The sequence below is a fragment of the Bufo bufo genome, chromosome 8 (genome assembly GCF_905171765.1).
Source record: "Bufo bufo chromosome 8, aBufBuf1.1, whole genome shotgun sequence".
Lineage (NCBI taxonomy): Eukaryota > Metazoa > Chordata > Amphibia > Anura > Bufonidae > Bufo > Bufo bufo.
In genome coordinates, this window is record NC_053396.1 from 48,502,337 (window position 1) to 48,524,113 (window position 21,777).

A 21,777-nucleotide genomic window follows, 5' to 3' on the forward strand; every position below is an offset into this window, starting at 1 on the left:
GGTTTAGGGGGGTCGGTTGCTGTTTCTGAACTCCAGTAGTTAATTATATGTCTGTTAGAATTCTTACTTGGAATGTACGGGGTCTTGGGGATGGGTTAAAAAGACAGGCTGTGTTTGATCTAGTTCAGAGACATCTACCAGCGGTTGTCTACTTATTGGAGACCCATTTTACTGAAGAGGCTGCAATGCGGATTAATAGAGGATGGCTCTCGCAGGCATTTCACTCAACTTTCACCAGTCACTCCAGACTCGGACAACTTTCACCAGTCACTCCACTCCAGATCAATTTTTCTGCGAGGCCTCCTCTATTGATAAGCAGGGGAGATTTTATTTTTTTTATATGAGAAACTTTTCGGAGTAACATGTATTTTAGCCTTTATTTATATTTTTCCCCCTTTTTCTTTTCATGTACTGAACGGCTTATTATTATTTATGGAAGAACGTCCAGACTGTCTTACTTTAGTGAATGGGGATTTCAATTGTGTGATCAACCCTAAGATAGACCGGATTTCTATAGATGAAGATACTAATCGTTTTGCAGTTAATCAGGGCTCACCCCTAGCACGATTTTGCCAATAGTCTGGCTTTCTGGGTGTCTACAAAATATTCGTGAAATAGCTCATCACTATTGGAGATAGACACTTCTTCACATTTGAACGTTTTGATAGGGACCTCAGGCCAGAAGGGCAAGATCTCCCAATTATATAAATTATTAATTAGGTCACTATTTAACAAGGTCAGAAGGCTTGGGGAATTGACTGTCCAAGGGTCACGTCACAGGAATGGGGAAATATATATGCCTCTTTTAAGATTAGTATCGCATAATGCAAATCACATTCTGGTACAGTTCAATATTTTACACAGAGTGTATATCACGCCGAGTTGGCTTAATAAATGTGGATTAAGAGAAACTTTAAAGTGCCCACGGTGTGATGAACAGGGGGCAGATTTCTTACACATGCTTTGGCTATGTCCGGATCTTAACGCTTACTGGGATTCAATTCAGAATTTTATCACCCAAACATTGAGGGTAGTAATTCCGTCTGCACCTAAATGTTGGATATTGAGCGACTCAACCAGGGTAAACTGCCATAAGGATAAAAAGATTCTTTTGATTAGAACTATGTTTCTAGCCAGACTGTTGTCTGGATCTCACAAAATATTCAGTTCAATGAATGGCTGCACTTGGTCAATAAAGTAAGGAAATATGCGAAGGTCTTATATAAACAAAGAAATTCTGAGGATAAATGGTCTACGATATGGGGAGGTTGGAGTTGGCAGCTCTTTGTTATGATTCTCCCTCACTTTCCATGTATTGATTGTTTATTAATTTTTTTTAACTTATTTTACTTCCTTTAATTTTTTGAGGAAGGATCAGAGACGCATCGCAAGAGAGGGAGGGTTGGTTTGGGTTGATTGGGATGGGCAGGGGAAAAAAAGGAAAATAAGAGGAATAAGAATTATGCTGTCATTGATTTAATATGTATGTTTTGGTTTTGGTGTTTCCTAAATAACAATGTTAAAATATAAAAAAAATATAAAAATTACCATACATGATGCAAGGATAGGTGACAGAAAAGATGCCATCCCTGAGCCCCAGAATTACTAGTGGGAATTATTCAAGTATACACAAAATGGCTGGACCACAGCCTCTAAATGAACAAAGTACATATGCAATAGGTAAATCCAGATCATTACGTGAGTAGCTGCACTCAGTCCATAGTAAAAAGTAGGTAACACCAGTAGTCATAACTCACCCATCAGCATATGTGGCCAGAGATGGCGCCAGCCCTGACGCGCGTTTCGGCTTCTCTTCGTCCGGGGAATTATGATGCATTTACTATTTGCGACTTTTGCAAAAGTAGCATCTCCACACCAGGCAGTCGCCTGCTGTACTTTTAAACAAATAGTAAATTTTGCAATCACGCCAAATATATTGTTATGGTGAACTATTTCATAAATTTGGCACAGGCATACAAAGCAAAAATAGACTTAAAAATGACACAAAAACTGCAAATGATCAAATGTCCCCCAGGGTCTCTTCTTTTTGAACCCACACCTGGCTTCAAAAACTACATTCAAAGGCAAGGGGAAACCAAGCTGTAACGGGGTTTCGAAGGTGCACTCAGTCCCCCATTACCCGCAGACCTGTTGCTTACCTTTGGGAATGAGGATCTGTGTTTGACCTCATTCCCAGGGCTGCGTTACTAGCTGGGTGGCTCCCTGCTCCTAAGTCTGCCTTGAGCGCCGAGCTGATCACTCGGTGCTCGACTGGTTGGTCTGTCGGTCATGTGACGCTGGCCACGTCACATGACCCTCACTCCCCACTATAAATACAGGCAGCCTGCTGGCCACAGGTTGCCTGTTAATTTAGGTTCCACCTGTGATTTGGTCTTTCCTGGCGTACTTACCTCCTGCTGAATTCCTGACGATCCTCTGCCTGCTCCTTGTGTACTTTGCTGCTCTCCTGGTATTTATGACCCCGGCTTCTCCTGACAATTCTCTGCTTGCTCCCTTTGTACTTTGTAGCTTTCCTGGTATTGACTCGGTCCGTTCACGTCCTGTTGTTTGTCTGTTTGTCATCCCTGCACTTATTCCAAGTTAGGGATTGGCGTCCAGTTGTCCCCTGTCATTAGGACTCGCGAGGCAAGTAGGCAGGGCCAGGGGTAAGGGTGGAGGGCAGTGGTCACTTCCCTTCCCCCTGTGTGTGTGTGTACGCGACCGTTACACAAGCCTAATGCTTGGATAGCTGAAAAGACAGATTCTAAAAATGAAATTACCTCTGACTTCTCCACAGTAAACTGGCTATGGTCTGCATTGTAATGCATTCCACAGACTCCTAAACTCAGATAATGCTTCATTAGCAGGCAGCGCATGGGCTGCTTCTGGACTTACTGCAAGTAAAAGGGAGTTCAGAGATAATAATTACATCTTTGTAACAGTGGTGTGCCTATGGTGTTTGGCACCCGGGGGCGGGTTCTTTCTCTAGCACCCAGACCCAACCCCCCCCCCCCACCCGCGCATACTTAACCACCTCAGCCCCCAGTGCTTAAACACCCTGAAAGACCAGGCCACTTTTTACACTTCTGACCTACACTACTTTCACCGTTTATTGCTCGGTCATGCAACTTACCACCCAAATGAATTTTACCTCCTTTTCTTCTCACTAATAGAGCTTTCATTTGGTGGTATTTCATTGCTGCTGACATTTTTACTTTTTTTGTTATTAATCGAAATTAATCGATTTTTTTGCAAAAAAATGACATTTTTCACTTTCAGTTGTAAAATTTTGCAAAAAAAAACGACATCCATATATAAATTTTGCTCTAAATTTATTGTTCTACATGTCTTTGATAAAAAAAAAATGTTTGGGTAAAAAAAAATGGTTTGGGTAAAAGTTATAGCGTTTACAAACTATGGTACAAAAATGTGAATTTCCGCTTTTTGAAGCAGCTCTGACTTTCTGAGCACCTGTCATGTTTCCTGAGGTTCTACAATGCCCAGACAGTACAAACACCCCACAAATGACCCCATTTCGGAAAGTACACACCCTAAGGTATTCGCTGATGGGCATAGTGAGTTCATGGAACTTTTTATTTTTTGTCACAAGTTAGTGGAAAATGATGATTTTTTTTTTTTTTTTCCTTTTCTTACAAAGTCTCATATTCCACTAACTTGTGACAAAAAATAAAAACTTCCATGAACTCACTATGCCCATCAGCGAATACCTTGGGGTCTCTTCTTTCCAAAATGGGGTCACTTGTGGGGTAGTTATACTGCCCTGGCATTCTAGGGGCCCAAATGTGTGGTAAGGAGTTTGAAATCAAATTCTCTAAAAAATGACCTGTGAAATCCGAAAGGTGCTCTTTGGAATATGGGCCCCTTTGCCCACCTAGGCTGCAAAAAAGTGTCACACATCTGGTATCTCCGTACTCAGGAGAAGTTGAGGAATGTGTTTTGGGGTGTCTTTTTACATATACCCATGCTGGGTGAGATAAATATCTTGGTCAAATGCCAACTTTGTATAAAAAAATGGGAAAAGTTGTCTTTTGCCAAGATATTTCTCTCACCCAGCATGGGTATATGTAAAATGACACCCCAAAACACATTCCCCAACTTCTCCTGAGTACGGAGATACCAGATGTGTGACACTTTTTTGCAGCCTAGGTGGGCAAAGGGGCCCATATTCCAAAGAGCACCTTTCGGATTTCACAGGTCATTTTTTACAGAATTTGATTTCAAACTCCTTACCACACATTTGGGCCCCTAGAATGCCAGGGCAGTATAACTACCCCACAAGTGACCCCTTTTTGGAAAGAAGAGACCCCAAGGTATTTGCTGATGGGCATAGTGAGTTTATGGAAGTTTTTATTTTTTGTCACAAGTTAGTGGAATATGAGACTTTGTATGGAAAAAAAAAAAAAAAAAATCAGCATTTTCCACTAACTTGTGACAAAAAATAAAAAATTCTAGGAACTCGCCATGCCCCTCACGGAATACCTTGGGGTGTCTTCTTTCCAAAATGGGGTCACTTGTGGGGTAGTTATACTGCCCTGGCATTTTCCAGGGGCCCTAATGTGTGGTAAGTAGGTAAATGACCTGTGAAATCCTAAAGGTGCTCTTTGGAATATGGGCCCCTTTGCCCACCTAGGCTGCAAAAAAGTGTCACACATGTGGTATCGCCGTATTCAGGAGAAGTTGGGGAATGTGTTTTGGGGTGTCATTTTACATATACCCTTGCTGGGTGAGAGAAATATCTTGACAAAAGACAACTTTTCCCATTTTTTTATACAAAGTTGGCATTTGACCAAGATATTTCTCTCACCCAGCATGGGTATATGTAAAATGACACCCCAAAACACATTCCCCAACTTCTCCTGAGTACGGCGATACCAGATGTGTGACACTTTTTTGCAGCCTAGATGCGCAATGGTGCCCAAATTCCTTTTAGGAGGGCATTTTTAGACATTTGGATACCAGACTTCTTCTCACGCTTTGGGGCCCCTAGAATGCCAGGGCAGTATAAATACCCCACATGTGACCCTATTTTGGAAAGAAGACACCCCAAGGTATTCAATGAGGGGCATGGCGAGTTCATAGAATTTTTTTTTTTTTGGCACAAGTTAGCGGAAATTTATATTTTTAATTTTTTTCTCACAAAGTCTCCCGTTCCGCTAACTTGGGACAAAAATTTCAATCTTTCATGGACTCAATATGCCCCTCACGGAATACCTGGGGGTGTCTTCTTTCCGAAATGGGGTCACATGTGGGGTATTTATACTGCCCTGGCATTCTAGGGGCCCTAAAGCGTGAGAAGAAGTCTGGAATATAAATGTCTAAAAAATTGTACGCATTTGGATTCCGTGAGGGGTATGGTGAGTTCATGTGAGATTTTATTTTTTGACACAAGTTAGTGGAATATGAGACTTTGTAAGAAAAAAAAAAAATAATTCCGCTAACTTGGGCCAAAAAAATGTCTGAATGGAGCCTTACAGAGGGGTGATAAATGACAGGGGGGGTGATCAATGACAGGGGGGGTGATCAATGACAGGGGGGGTGATCAATGACAGGGGGGTGATCAATGACAGGGGGGTGATCAGGGAGTCTATATGGGGTGATAACCACAGTCATTGATCACGCCCGTGTAAGGCTTCATTCAGACGTCCGGATGCGTTTTGCGGATCCGATCCATCTATCAGTGGATCCGTAAAAATCATGCGGACATCTGAATGGAGCTCTACAGGGGGGTAATCAATGACAGGGGGGTGATCAGGGAGTCTATATGGGGTGATCACCACAGTCATTGATCACGCCCCTGTAAGGCTTCATTCAGACGTCCGGATGCGTTTTGCGGATCCGATCCATCTATCAGTGCATCCGTAAAAATCATGCGGACATCTGAATGGAGCTTTACAGGGGGTTGATCAATGACAGGGGGGTGATCAGGGAGTCTATATGGGGTGATCACCACAGTCATTGATCACGCCCCTGTAAGGCTTCATTCAGACGTCCGGATGCGTTTTGCGGATCCGATCCATCTATCAGTGCATCCGTAAAAATCATGCGGACATCTGAATGGAGCTTTACAGGGGGTTGATCAATGACAGGGGTGTAATCAATGACAGGGGGGTGATCAGGGAGTCTATATGGGGTGATAACCACAGTCATTGATCATGCCCCTGTAAGGCTTCATTCAGACGTCCGTATGCGTTTTGCGGATCCGATCCATCTATCAGTGCATCCGTAAAAATCATGCGGACATCTGAATGGAGCTTTACAGGGGGGTGATCAATGACAGGGGTGTAATCAATGACAGGGGGGTGATCAGGGAGTCTATATGGGGTGATAACCACAGTCATTGATCATGCCCCTGTAAGGCTTCATTCAGACGTCCGTATGCGTTTTGCGGATCCGATCCATCTATCAGTGCATCCGTAAAAATCATGCGGACATCTGAATGGAGCTTTACAGGGGGGTGATCAATGACAGGGGTGTAATCAATGACAGGGGGGTGATCAGGGAGTCTATATGGGGTGATCACCACAGTCATTGATCATGCCCCTGTAAGGCTTCATTCAGACGTCCGGATGCGTTTTGCGGATCCGATCCATCTATCAGTGGATCCGTAAAAATCATGCGGACGTCTGAATGGAGCTTTACAGGGGGGTAATCAATGACAGGGGGGTGATCAGGGAGTCTATATGGGGTGATCACCACAGTCATTGATCACGCCCCTGTAAGGCTTCATTCAGACGTCCGGATGCGTTTTGCGGATCCGATCCATCTATCAGTGCATCCGTAAAAATCATGCGGACATCTGAATGGAGCTTTACAGGGGGTTGATCAATGACAGGGGGGTGATCAGGGAGTCTATATGGGGTGATCACCACAGTCATTGATCACGCCCCTGTAAGGCTTCATTCAGACGTCCGGATGCGTTTTGCGGATCCGATCCATCTATCAGTGCATCCGTAAAAATCATGCGGACATCTGAATGGAGCTTTACAGGGGGTTGATCAATGACAGGGGTGTAATCAATGACAGGGGGGTGATCAGGGAGTCTATATGGGGTGATAACCACAGTCATTGATCATGCCCCTGTAAGGCTTCATTCAGACGTCCGTATGCGTTTTGCGGATCCGATCCATCTATCAGTGCATCCGTAAAAATCATGCGGACATCTGAATGGAGCTTTACAGGGGGGTGATCAATGACAGGGGTGTAATCAATGACAGGGGGGTGATCAGGGAGTCTATATGGGGTGATAACCACAGTCATTGATCATGCCCCTGTAAGGCTTCATTCAGACGTCCGTATGCGTTTTGCGGATCCGATCCATCTATCAGTGCATCCGTAAAAATCATGCGGACGTCTGAATGGAGCTTTACAGGGGGGTAATCAATGACAGGGGTGTAATCAATGACAGGGGGGTGATCAGGGAGTCTATATGGGGTGATCACCACAGTCATTGATCATGCCCCTGTAAGGCTTCATTCAGACGTCCGGATGCGTTTTGCGGATCCGATCCATCTATCAGTGCATCCGTAAAAATCATGCGGACATCTGAATGGAGCTTTACAGGGGGGTGATCAATGACAGGGGTGTAATCAATGACAGGGGGGTGATCAGGGAGTCTATATGGGGTGATCACCACAGTCATTGATCATGCCCCTGTAAGGCTTCATTCAGACGTCCGGATGCGTTTTGCGGATCCGATCCATCTATCAGTGCATCCGTAAAAATCATGCGGACATCTGAATGGAGCTTTACAGGGGGGTGATCAATGACAGGGGTGTAATCAATGACAGGGGGGTGATCAGGGAGTCTATATGGGGTGATCACCACAGTCATTGATCATGCCCCTGTAAGGCTTCATTCAGACGTCCGGATGCGTTTTGCGGATCCGATCCATCTATCAGTGCATCCGTAAAAATCATGCGGACATCTGAATGGAGCTTTACAGGGGGGTGATCAGGGAGTCTATATGGGGTGATCACCACAGTCATTGATCATGCCCCTGTAAGGCTTCATTCAGACGTCCGGATGCGTTTTGCGGATCCGATCCATCTATCAGTGGATCCGTAAAAATCATGCGGACGTCTGAATGGAGCTTTACAGGGGGGTGATCAATGACAGGGGGGTAATCAATGACAGGGGGGTGATCAGGGAGTCTATATGGGGTGATCACCACAGTCATTGATCACGCCCCTGTAAGGCTTCATTCAGACGTCCGGATGCGTTTTGCGGATCCGATCCATCTATCAGTGGATCCGTAAAAATCATGCGGACGTCTGAATGGAGCTTTACAGGGGGGTGATCAATGACAGGGGGGTAATCAATGACAGGGGGGTGATCAGGGAGTCTATATGGGGTGATCAGGGGTGATCAGGGGCTAATAAGGGGTTAATAAGTGACGGGGGGGGGTGTAGTGTAGTGTAGTGGTGCTTGGTGCTACTTTACTGAGCTACCTGTGTCCTCTGGTGGTCGATCCAAACAAAGGGGACCACCAGAGGACCAGGTAGCAGGTATATTAGACGCTGTTATCAAAACAGCGTCTAATATACCTGTTAGGGGTTAAAAAAAACACATCTCCAGCCTGCCAGCGAACGATCGCCGCTGGCAGGCTGGAGATCAACTCTCTTACCTTCCGTTCCTGTGAGCGCGCGCGCCTGTGTGCGCGCGTTCACAGGAAATCTCGCGTCTCGCGAGAGGACGCGCCGGCGCGTCCAGGAGGAATAAATCAACCACCTCCAGGACGCGTCTGTGCGTACAGCGGTCCGGAGGTGGTTAAAAAAAAAATTGTACCCCCTCGCAGTAGTATAGCCCTCATTATACAACCTTCACAGTAGTTTTGTCCAGGTATGTGTCCCCCTTAACTGTAGTTATGCCCATATTGTGCCCCCTCATGGTAGTTATGCCCACACTGTGCCCCATCACAGTATTTATGCCCTCACTGTACAAGTTTCACAGTAGTTATGCCCACATTGTGCCCCCCTCACAGTAGTTATGCTTTTTCCGTGCCCTTTTCACAGTAGTAATGCCCTATCTGTGCCCCCTTCACAGTTGTAATGCCCTCTCTGTGCCCTTTCGGAGTAGTTAGGCCCTCATTGTGCCCCATAACAATAATAATGCCCTCTATGCCTCTTCACAGTAGTAATGCCCATTTTGCCTCTTCACAGTAATAATGCCCACTCAGTGCCCCATAAAAGTTATGCCCACCCCTTCACATAAGTAATGCTCTGTGCCCCCTTCACAGTAGTAATGCCCTCTGTCTTCCTTCATAGTAGTAATGCCCATTGTGCCCCTTCATAGTAGTAATGCCCATTGTGCCCCCTTCATAGTAGTAATGGCCTCTGAGCCCCCTTTGTAGTAGTACTGCCCTCTGTGTCTCTTTGTAGTAGCATTGCCCTCTGTGCTCCCTTCTAGTAGAATGGCCCCTGTGCCCCTTTGTAGTAGACATGTCCATTGTTCCCCCTTCACAGGAGTAATGCTCTCTGTGTCCCCTTTATAGTAATAATGCCCATTGTATTCCATTTATAGTAGTAGTGCCCAGTGTGCCCCCTCCATAGTAGTAATGCCCAGTGTGCCTCCTCCACAGTAGTAATGCCCATTGTGTCCCCTACATAGTAGTAATGGCCTCTGTGACCCTTTGTAGTAGTAATGCCCTCTGTCTTCCTTCATAGTAGTAATGCCCATTGTGCCCCCTTCATAGTAATAATGCCCATTGTATTCCATTTATAGTCGTAGTGCCCATTGTGCCCGCTTCATAGTAGTAATGCCCATTGTACCTCCTCCACAGTAGAAATGCCCATTGTGTCCCCTACACAGTAGTAATGGCCTCTGTGCCCCTTTGTAGTAGTATTGCCCTCTGAGCCACCTTTGTAGTAGTAATGCCCTCTGTGCCTCCTCCATGGTAGAAATGCCCTCTGTGCCCCCTCTGTTAAAAAAAAATATAGTACCTACTCACCTTATCTCGTTCCTGAAGCTGACAGTCCTCTCTCCCTTGCAGACACAGATCGCTCTGCAGCCCTGTGTGGGCAGAGCTTAGGCAAGTTCCCATGCTGCAGGCTCCTCCCACACAGGCCAGCAGCGCAATCTGTGATTGCAGGCTGCATGGTGTGGCAGGGAGAAGTCTCCCTGCTTCACCATTCTGTGTGCCACCGACCTGAAGAAGAGAAGGAGCGTGGGGAGCTGAGCGGTCAGTGACTGACAGGACCACAGCTCCCAGCGCTCCAGCAAAGCTAGGCTCTGGCACCCCCCTGTATAATCATCTGTGTAAGAAAGAAAGGTGATTATACTCAATTATTAGTCATTATTAATTACATATGTATATATAGGACACTGTTAAATACAGACCTTTACCCCTGAGGAAGCTGGACTTTACCGGCGATACGCGTGGGGCGTTTTTTTTATTGACTCAGGTCCACCTATATAGTCCGGGCTTCAAACTTTAGTACTCTATTCTTTTTAGGTATCATTTCATGTTATTTGATGCTACATTATTTATTTATTTTATTTATTATTTATTTATTGTTGGTTCTTTATTTGACATTGCATTGTACTTTTTGTCTCAGACTATACATGTTGTGGACTTTGGTGGATGCTCTGTTTGTGTTTGGTTTTATTCTTACCAGCACATAGTTTATAGTATACAATTTTTAAAATGTCTATATTTCTATGTAGTCTAATAAAATTGCTTAATTGATTTTATACTTTATGGATGTACACATTATCACGGTTCTCTGGGCCTTGTGGCTTTTTTGGGTGTTGAGTATTATATTTGAACAGTTAGTGGACTCCTTTCCATTTGTAGACCTGCTCCTGTCTCAAGAATGAAGCTCCATGGTGAATGGAGAGCACACAGTGCATGCACAACTTTTTCTTTTCTTTTCGCTGAGCGTTCACTTGACTATTTTGGGGAGTCCCATATAAGAAAATGGACGGGACACCAAGCAGGTGCAGTGTTCGCTACATTCATAGTAGTGCCCCAATCTTGGGATACGAGCAGGTTACAGAGGTGGGACTCGAACCTAACGAGCATTTATGGCATATCCTATAAATATACCTTAAATGTCCAGGTGCGACAACCTCTTCAACCGCTGCACAGAATGCAAGTCATCAGAAATTAGAAATGCTGTGTCATTTTATTTGAATAAACATGCATATATCTCTACTCCTCCTCTAATTTATGTTATATTATTCTTATAGGTACAGTTTAAGAACATGGCCTCTCGTCCATACTCGTTCTTCTCCAATGTTTTAGCAGTACCATGGAGAGAAGAGAATGTTCCCCCACAACAGACTCGTACATACACAGGAAAAGTGAGCTCTCAGTTTGCACCTACAGACTCTGAAGAGGAATGCAGAACATGGTTTTATACCTCTAATGCTCACTCGGTAAATAACAGAATTAATTTGCTCCTAAATAGTCCTAATCTCAAAACTATATTAAATGTCTACCTAAAGAGCACAAAGTCCTTATATACAATAATCCTACTTAAGATTCCTCATATTTTAACCTAAAATCTAACAACAAATGCAAGTACCCCCCCCCCCCAAAAAAAAAAAAAAAAAAAAAAAAATCCTTTAGGACTATATACCCCTTAATGAGAAAGCTGAAAGCTAAAATTTTGCATTGGACATAAGTATTTAGACCCTTTGCTATGACACTTAAAATTTTGCTCTGGGGGCTTTGATTTTCTCTTGATCATTTTCTTGATCCGATTTTACCACATTGATTGAAGTCCACCTACTGTATGGTAAAAATCTATTGTCTATATAAGGTCTCACATCTGACAATGCATATCAGAGCAAAAAACAAGCCATGAGGAGGAAACAACTGCCTGTGGAATTAAGAGACAGGATAGTGTGGAGGCACAGATCTGGAGAAGGGTACAAAAACTTTCTGCTGCACTGAAAGTTCCCAAGACTATAGTGGATGGAAGAAGTTTGGAACAGCCAGGACTCTTCCTAGAGCTGGCCGCTCCACTAAGCTAAGTAATTGAGGGAAAGAGCATTGGTAAGAGAGGTGACCAAGAACCCAATGGTCACTCTTGCTGAGCCCGAAAGATCCTGTGTCCAGATGGGAGAAACTTCCAGAAGGTCAACCATCACTGGAAACCAGTCACTGCTTATCTTCTGTCTAATACCATCCCTACAGGGAAGCATTATGACTGCAGCTTCATGTTGTGGAGTTGTTTGTCAGCAGCTGGGACAGGGAGAATGGTCAGGGTTCAGGAAAAGCTGAAAGGAGCAAAGTACAGAGATATTCTTAATGAAAACTTGATCCAGGGTGCTCTGGACCTCAGACTGGGCTGAAGGTTCACCTTTCAACAAGACAATGACCCTAAGCACACAGACAAGACAGGAATGGCTAAGGACAACCCTTTTAATCTCCTTGAGCGGCCCAGCCAGAGCCCTGACATGAATCCAATCATGATATATGAAGGGGAGCTCGTCTGCACTTGGTTCGTGCGGTGAGCGGATGGACACAAGGCGCAATTCACAACCCAATTGAGGATACAAAGTATTATGTGCTGTCACCCCTTGGGTAAATGGACGGTTAATATCATTATCCAAGAGATACTGTGTACAGGTAACTTAGTGAATCCAATCAAACATCTCTGCAAAGACCTGAAAATTGCTGGTCCTCATCCAACATGATAGAGCTTGAGAGGACTTACAGAGAAGAATGGCAGAAAATCCCCAAATCCCAGTGTGCAAACCTTGTGGCATCATACCTAAGAAGACTGCAGGCAGATATCACTGCCAAAAGTGCTTTGATTAAGTACTGAGCCAAAAATAAGTAAAATGCAATAATAAAACATTGCCTCTGAAGGTATAAATAGTCTTTAATTTCTTCATACAATTATAAACTGTAGAAAATTAACAGGTTTTTGGGAGAAAAATTTAGGCCCAACTAGATATCCACTGAGTGTAACCAAAGCAGGGCCAAATTAGGACTACAATTCAGTCCTGGCATTTTAAAACAGACAGGCCCACTTGTGATGTATGTGAAATATGTCTGTGGGTATACCCTCCGATCCAGCCTCCTCCCCAGCCCAGTGCTAATGGCATATTTGGATGGCCATTACATTATGCACTACATAACTATTATATCCAGTGACATCTCCTCTAATGTAGATGTTCTCTTTCTTCATTTTCTCCATTGGAAGCAGACCGCAATGATGACTTCTTTCACCCATGTCTCGTCTCTACAGAATTTGCTACTCAGACATCTTAGATTCCTTACGTTTCCATAATTTCCTCCTTCAGTTGCCCTAACAGGGTTATCCTGCTGCTTCCCTTAATACAGTGCTTGCTTTTCTACCCAATGCCCCCAAATACAAAATAACAGTACCATACAGATAGTCCTGCACATACTAATAGTGATCCCAAAAGTCCCACAAATTATAATTTTCTCCCCCTCATTACTAATAGTGCCCTCTACAGTGATAATGCTCCCTGAGAGTGCCTCTCTTAGTCATAGTGCCCTTCATATTGTGTCCAATAATTATGCACTCCCACATTACCACCAGTAGTAATAATTCCCACAGTGCTCCCAGTAGGGATAAAGCTCCCCAAATTGCCCCAAGTAGTAATAAGGCCCCCTAAAGTGATCTCAGTAGTAATAAGGTCCCCTAAAGTTCAGAAAGCATCAGTGTGCCAAAACAGAAGAGTGATGAGCGAAATTACAGCTTTACAAACAGTGCTTCAGGTGATGAACCTTGGCTTAGACACCCATCACCTAGCTAACAACCAGGCTAGACAAACATCAAGCCTGCCTTCTAGTGCTATTAAATTGGCATCCAATCCACCACCATACCTCCATATCTGGCACCAGAAACTGCACTTTGTACTTAATACTGCTGTATGTGCTACAAGTTTTATTTTGCACAAAGTAAAACTAGTGGCCATATTGTTTTGCATTCTGTCTTAAGCTATTATTTTCCGATATAGCCATGTAATAACGGAAAATAATAAAGTGAACTATAGGTACCCATTGACTCCAATGGGGTTCGGGGTCAAGTTCAGGTCCCAAACCCGAACTTTGACCTGAAGTTCGGCCAAACCCGGCAAACCTGAACTTCCACGGGTTCACTCATCCCTATCCTTGGGATACTCGGTCAATATAAAAATCCTTAAGGCCCGGTTATTCATTAATTAATTTTTTAGATATTTTACTCATTAATATGGCACTGACATATTCCGCAGCACTTCACAGATTACCATCACTTATTGTTCCTGTTGGAGCTCACAATCTGGGTGAAAGCTCATGCAAACAAAGAGAAGACATGCAAACTCCAGCCAGATGTTGTCATTGGTCAGATTCAAAGCTCCAGTAACTCCATATACATTGTATATTCTGTACTAATGAAACTAGCAATTAGTTGGATTTGTATCCAATAATTCTTATGTTTTTCTCCAAGTACAAAGATTTTCATTCTGGACTCTTCGGACCTTTGCTCATCTGTCGACCTAAAGTGTTAAAGAGATCCAATGTTCTTCAGCTATCAATGCAGGACTTCTCACTTATATTTATGGACATTAATGAAACTGAGAGTTGGTACTTCAAGGAGAATTGGAGGCAACACTGCCCTTTGACTTGCACTGCTAAAATGGGTTCAATAGCTTCCTGTCCTGCAGCCTGTAATATGGAAAAAGCTTCAGCTGAATTGCAGCATGAACACATCTTTCACGGTATGTAGTTCATTAGCAAAACAAGAAATTCCGTTTTTAAATGAATCATCACCATTATTTACTGCACAACCCGTATGTGTAACAAAATGTGTGGATATTAAACATATTGCAACAGTATGCAATGACATTATCTGCCAACTAATGTTGTTAGCGGGATTCCTTCTTTAATATTGACTCGCTAGCTTTGTCCTGACATGTGCTTACTACCTATGGCTATTTAAATTACATTTAAACAGGTTATGCAAGTATGGAAGGGTTTTTGGAAAAGAAATAAAAAATTCTGACCACCTGCATAGGGAAGATTACTTATCTTCTTCCCGACACCAGCTCTCCATTCCTTCTCCTGCAGGTCTAATGCTCCACTGGGCTCCAGTGATGTCAACATCCGGTTTGATAAAATGCAACAAATCACATAAAAAATGGTTGGTTCACAGTAACATGATTCTACTTAATCAACAAATTTACAATAACAAATATTTAAAAAGCATCAATTCATAAAATTAAAACCAGTCTCAGTCCCCTTCTTTATAATATATTCAAATGCGGAGCTCACGCGTATAACATTAGGGACGGTACTCTAGTAATCCTTTGTCCACACTTTAGTTGTCAAGTCCACTCTTATTGTTTATATACGGCGTACACTGGTATTATTACCACATTGATTATATGTCACTATATATTTCAGTGGTTCTCCCTGATGTTCCTGAGGTAATGCGGTGGTTCCCTGGATTGGTTAAATACACTTGGACGTTGCGATGCAGCTGCCCGATAACTGCGCCTGCTGTCACGTCCTGCCGTGTCTCATACTGCACAGTTCAATATTTCCACCAATATTCCAGGAAATAATATTGTCCACTGTTATATATTCAGAGATATTCCACTCTTAACCAGACTCAGCCGTCTTTCTGCGCTACTTGCGCTTGCTCTGCTGGCCGGGATGTCTTCACGTATGCGCTTTGAAATCTTACCCTTGACGGACTTCACGAGTCCTTTAGCGTTTATTTCTCGTGCTTACTCTGTACCCATAAAGTTTTTCTACTGTGTAGGATCACTTTTGCCGTCCCCACCAGACGCGTTTCGGAACCTTGTTCCTTCCTCAGTGGTAAAAAGATTGTGATTTATATTGGGGATTTCATTCTATATATGCCTCTATTAAGTCTATACGAAACCATGGACTGGACTCTGACAGTTACTATTCTAATATATGCACCTTGCATTTTTACTAACATACCCCTATATCTGGTCAATATTGGGGTCCATCCACTCTTGCAAATTTCTATACATTCAGATGAATTTGAAGGCTTTGTATTTATTACATACTTCATATAACTTAATAAAATGCATTATTTGAAACACATTCTGTACATATCTATACAGTATAGCATCCTCATTGCTAATTATAATTTCATGTAATCCTCATTATAAGCTTACATACTCAAGAGAATTTAAAAACAAAAACCTTTCTGTCCCTCTGTCAGGAATCAATCTGCTATGTCTGTTTAGTTCAGGCTGTCTTGCCCTTAAGTTTCCCTAAGTTAAGATGGCGGATTGTGTCTCAGCTGGGTGCCATATTACTTCCTGTTTTTTATCATCCTCTCGAGCCAGTTACTCATTGCTTGAGTATTGTGTTTTAGCTCTTGCTTGTGCAGTCCTCTCGCCTTGAACTTACTCTCTGGTTTGTTCCTCCTCCTTGCGGTTTATCCTGCAACTCTCTCCTGGACACCTGCTGACCACTTGCTGGTTTTCCTCCTGACTTCTCATCTGGATCCCTGCCTCATCTGCATTCCTGCTACCTCCTGTTTAAGACTCCTATGCCACCTGTGTTTAGGCTTTTTCCCTGCTATTGGATTCCAGCAGTATTCCACTAGTATCGTGACACCCTCGTAGATTTTCTCATATCTAAGGTTATAGAGGTGATGGGAGGGGCATGTCAATGCACTGGTTTACAGCCTGGCATCGACCTGCGGTGCATCACCCTGCTAAATAAATCCAAAGACTTCCAGCTCTGCATTGAGACCAAAAGGCATCAGAGATCCAAATAAAATAAAAAATCTGGATTCACTTCTAGATATTTTGGCTATAAAATCTCCTCCACTCCAATCTTTTTTAATGGACTAAATAGCTGTAAACTAGATCACAGCTTTTGTATTGCAAGTCAAATATCTCAGCTAAAATTATTAGCTATAGATCTAATCACTGTTTTTTTTATCTGCTTTCGTTGTCTTACAATTCTTGCATAAACCGCATCTATAAAACCCTTTTAGAGACATCCAAGGGGTACTAATAGTATTTGTTAGTTTTTTCTTAATAGTTGATGCAACTTGCAATGCTGTAGGTGCTCTTGTTAACACAATGGGATGTTGGACTGGTATAACAGAGCCTAAGATTTTATCTCCTTTCAGTAAATGCCAATGTCTGTAGATTATATTTTTTATCTTTTTATACTCCATATTGAATGGTAAAACTATTTTGGGTGTCTCTGAGTTAGTTGACGTATGTGATTTGTCTACAAAGAAAGATGCTCTGTCCATCTTTCCTACTTTTTCTAATGATTTATCTAGTTGTTCAATAGGATACTTCTTCTCCAGAAATTGTGTTTTCATTTCCTTTGCCTCTAATTCAAACTATTTTGAGTATTTTTGGTACAATTTCTTTTTAAACGTCTAAATTGGCTACCAGGTATACCTAGAAGTCTACTTTGTAAAATAAAACTGTTTCTGGAGACCTCCTTATGATATGTAGTACAGATAAATGCGTTTTCACATAATTCTATCTTTAAATCCAGAAATTCCACCATTGTGGTGCTGATACATGGTGTAAATTTAAGGTTCAATTGGTTCGTTTTTTAACAAAATGTTGTCTATATAACGAAGCCAGAGCACCAGGCCTGTCGCCTGCTTGAGTAAGATGGTATCCTGTTCCCATGCTGCGATGAACAAATTAGCATAGCTAGGAGCAAACCTGGTGCCCATAGTGGTACCAGTTGTCTTTGAATAATACCTGGAATCAAAAGAGAAATAATTATGTGACAATACAAAATAGATTCCATCTAAAATGAACTATATTTGTTCCTGTTTCCATCTATTGCTCTGTTTGAGAATTTTTTCAATTGCCTGAATACCTTGATCATGATTTATACTCTTATATAATGAGTTCATGTCTAACGTTGCCATGATCCAATTGGGTTGACAAGTCAGCGTTTCCAGTATCTTAATAATTGATGTGGTATCTTTTAAATGAAAGGGAGTTTCTCCAACATCAGGTTGTAAAAAGTGGTCCAAGTATTGGGATAAATTAGAGATTAAAGAACCTATACCAGAAACTATAGGCCTTCCCGGTGGATTAATAGGATCCTTGTGTATCTTGGGATACAATAGAAAACCGGAAGCCTTTTGGGAGTTCCTAATAAGAAATCGTATTCTGTTTTATACACAATCCCTTTATCAAGAGCTAGTTGACACAAATTGGACAGTTTCTTGGAGAATAAATCAGTTGGATCATTCTGCAGAACTTTATATGTATTCATGTCCTATAGTTGTCTCTTACATTCCTCTATATATTTATCTGTGTCTAAAATTACAATCGCTCATCCTTTAGCTGCTGGACGTATTGTTACTTTATGGTTTTGTTGTAACTGCTTGATTGCCCTAATTTCTTCATTATTTACATTCTTTTTCCCATATTTATTGATTTTCACTTATCTAATATCTGCCTCCACTGCTCCTTGACATGCCGCCATTTCTTGCCTTAGATACATTTTAGATTTTAAGTTTACATCTACATGTTGATATTTTGAAGTTGAGACAGTCAACATACAACATAGTTCTCAATGCCTATTTATGTATTAAACTTGCTTAACTGTTTACTGGGTGCAAATTTCAGGCCTTTCTTTAAAAGTTCCTTTTGGCCTTCATTTAAAGTTACAAGACTAAGGTTTGACACCGCAGTAGGCAATCACAGGCTATGGCGGTGTCTGGCTACCTTGCGTCATGACAAAGGGTTGCAAAGAGATACAGACACCGTCGTGCCCTGTTATTGTCTGTGGCAATGTGAAACCGGATGTTTACATCACTGGAGCCCAGCGGGGAATCACAGACCTACAGGACAAGAAGTGGGGAGCTGGCACTGGGAAGCAGGTAAGTACTCTTCCCTTTGCAGGTCCGGCAGAATGGGAAGGTTTGCCAAACTCATTCTTGCACAACCCCTTTAAAGAAAACCTGCATTTCAAATTGAATGTTGTACTAAGCATAGTACAGGATGTCACTTTGTCAACACTGGACTGAAGGACCTATGCTGTGCAGCAGAGGTCTCAAACTCTGGATATATGGGCTGCACATAAATATTCTACTGGATATGCCAGATTCATTAGATATACATACAGATGTGAAGTGCACTACTCACAGCCCACACAGGATCCCTGCTGTTCTGTGTTACAGGCGTTTAAAATCACATGTACAGTACATAATACAAGTGTCACACTCACCGCTCTTGAGCTTCACCTCAGCCGGCCATGCCCAGCAATGATGCCAAGAGTTCCCCTAGTGGTGAGAACAGTGAGATGAGAGAGGAATCACAACTTTTTTTTTTTACCCCAAATCAGACAGCTGCTGCCCCCTATAGCCCCCACCCAACCCCTCCTTCCCCCTAAATGCAGTCCTCAGAGCAGAAAAAAAAAACCTGACCTCTCCTACTCCAGAAGACACAACCACTCTGGCTCTTCAGCACAGCACTGTGTCCTGTGTCCACAGTGTCAGTTCATAATGCACGCCTACATACACTATATCCTGAAGTTGTATGCTGCCAGGATCTAGTGAAGTACCGGCGCCAGCTGAAGAGAATGTAGTAGCAGCGAGTATTGCCAGTGCATCACTAAAGTAGACATACTCACTGCTCTTTGCACTTCGTGTCCTGTACTATTGAGCACTTCCACAATAGTGCGCTATAGAAGCTGAGTGATGAGGAGCCTTAAGGGAACACTCGTGGGACACAAATGACTGCCTCAGGGGCAGCATGCAGACCTTAGACCGCGTGTTTGAGACCGCTAGCATACAGGGTACCTTGGAAATGTACTTTTATACAGTAAAAGTACAGTATAGTATTGTAATCATCTTATACAGGTTTATAGTGCCAACATAGTTCATTGCACTTTACAGAGATTGCCATCCCTCTCATTGGTACCTGTCACCATTAGGGCTTACAATATAAATGGCAAATTTAACTATCAGTATTACTGGCATAACTAGAAATGACTGTCCCACAGCAAATTTTTGAAAGAGCCCCCCCATAGCAATTTCTTTGCAACCCCCTCCTGCCATGCAACCCCCACTCCTGTAGCTAGTGAAGATCGCGTCCTTAGGCCCAGCAACCGCTTCATCCGTTTCCTACAATGTCTGTGTGTATATAATGTAATATCATAATACTGTTGAGGGACCCTGACAATAAAATCTTTTAGTCCAGACGCTTCCTCTGCTTCCCCTATAGGTATGCCCCTGATCAGTATGTTTTTGGAGAACCTGGAATAAATCCACCCAAATATAGGGGGAACATACAAACTCCATGAAGAGTCACATGGTTACAGATATTGATAACCTGACCCCCTCCCCAGCTGGGGGGTAGGGTGCAGAGTGTTGGACCCCCACCAATCTGCTATTGATAACCTATTCTAAGGATAGGTCATTAATATTTGTAGCCTGGAAAAAACTTTCATTTTTCTGATATCATTATTGATTATGCTGATAATTACATTTAAAAATGAATTGTATTTCTTATTGACATCTTCATATTGTAGCTATCAATGGATACGTTGATGACACAACACCTGGTCTGGTTCTTTCATTGAAGAGAAAAGTACGATGGCATCTACTGAGTATAGGGAGAACAGAAATTATTTCTATTCAATTTCATGGGAATATCCTTACACAACGAAGTCACAAAGATCATCCCATCAACATAGTAAACCTATACCCTGGTAAGGAGGGGCAGTGGTATTTTATAACATCAATGTCATGACTGAAAGTGGTGCTGAGGTCTAACACTGAACCTTGCCCTATTCATCTAAGGCCTCAGGCACATGACCCTATTTGTTGTCCGCATTTCATGTGTGACAGAACATGGATGTCATCCCAGATGAACATATTCATTTTGTGGACAAGAATAGACATTTCTACTATTGGGCCTCCAAAAAATGCGTCATGCTCACGGATCTGTGATTTGTGGACCGCAAAACACATACAGTTATGTATGAGGCCTAAAGGAGAGTGTAATTCTCTCTTAAAGTGGTTGTCTGGGATTAAATTATTGATGACCTATCTTTAAGATAGGTCATCAATATCAGATTGGCGAGGGTCCGACACCCGGCACCTCCACTGATCAGCTGTACGAGGAGACGGCGTTCGCAATGAGCATGTGCTATCTCCCATCTCTCTTCCTGTTCACCGCTGATGTCTATGGCAAAGAATATACACAGCAGCAGCAGACAGGAAAAGAGAAGGGAGACGGCACGTGCGCACTCGTACAGCTGATCAGCGGGGGTGCCGGGTGTGGGACCCTCGCCGATCTGATATTGATGACCTATCAATAAAAGGTAATCAATAATAAAAGTCCGGACAACCCCTTTAACAGTCTTACTGTATTCATATGATTATATGTTTCATTTAAGGTGTTGGTGTCACCCTGGAGATGGAAGCTCATACAACTGGTCTGTGGCATATAGAATCAGAAGCAGTATATGAAAGCTATAAAATGAAAGCAATTTACCTTGTATATGATCCACGTAAGTCCATAAAAGTAAAAAAAATATATTGTATTTGTTCAACGCAATATAATGCAGATTTTTAGATTTTTAATCAATTATATATTATAAGTAAAATATTTGTCCTTTCAATTAAAATAAATGATGCTGTTACTAGCAACCTAGAGCAGCAGAGTTTGTGACAGATAGGATGGCAGGAATGCCATGGGGAGTTATTTAAAACCCTAGTGACCAATGACATATTTCTATCATGAGTGAGTGCTACTTCCAGCATCGTGACAGATATATCTGTTATAAAGATCATGTGGGCACTGTCCAATGTACTC

General features: G+C 42.5%; 1 protein-coding gene across 1 annotated transcript in view; it reads left to right on the plus strand.

The window, feature by feature from the left end:
- F8 (coagulation factor VIII) overlaps positions 1–21,777 on the plus strand; it is a 419,094-nt gene that overhangs the window by 223,624 nt on the left and 173,693 nt on the right. Inside the window, exons 16-19 of the mRNA XM_040442408.1 lie at positions 11,209–11,397; positions 14,430–14,700; positions 20,489–20,668; positions 21,359–21,472. Coding sequence (XP_040298342.1) covers positions 11,209–11,397; positions 14,430–14,700; positions 20,489–20,668; positions 21,359–21,472 — 754 coding nt within the window. The remainder of the gene's footprint in view (positions 1–11,208; positions 11,398–14,429; positions 14,701–20,488; positions 20,669–21,358; positions 21,473–21,777) is intronic.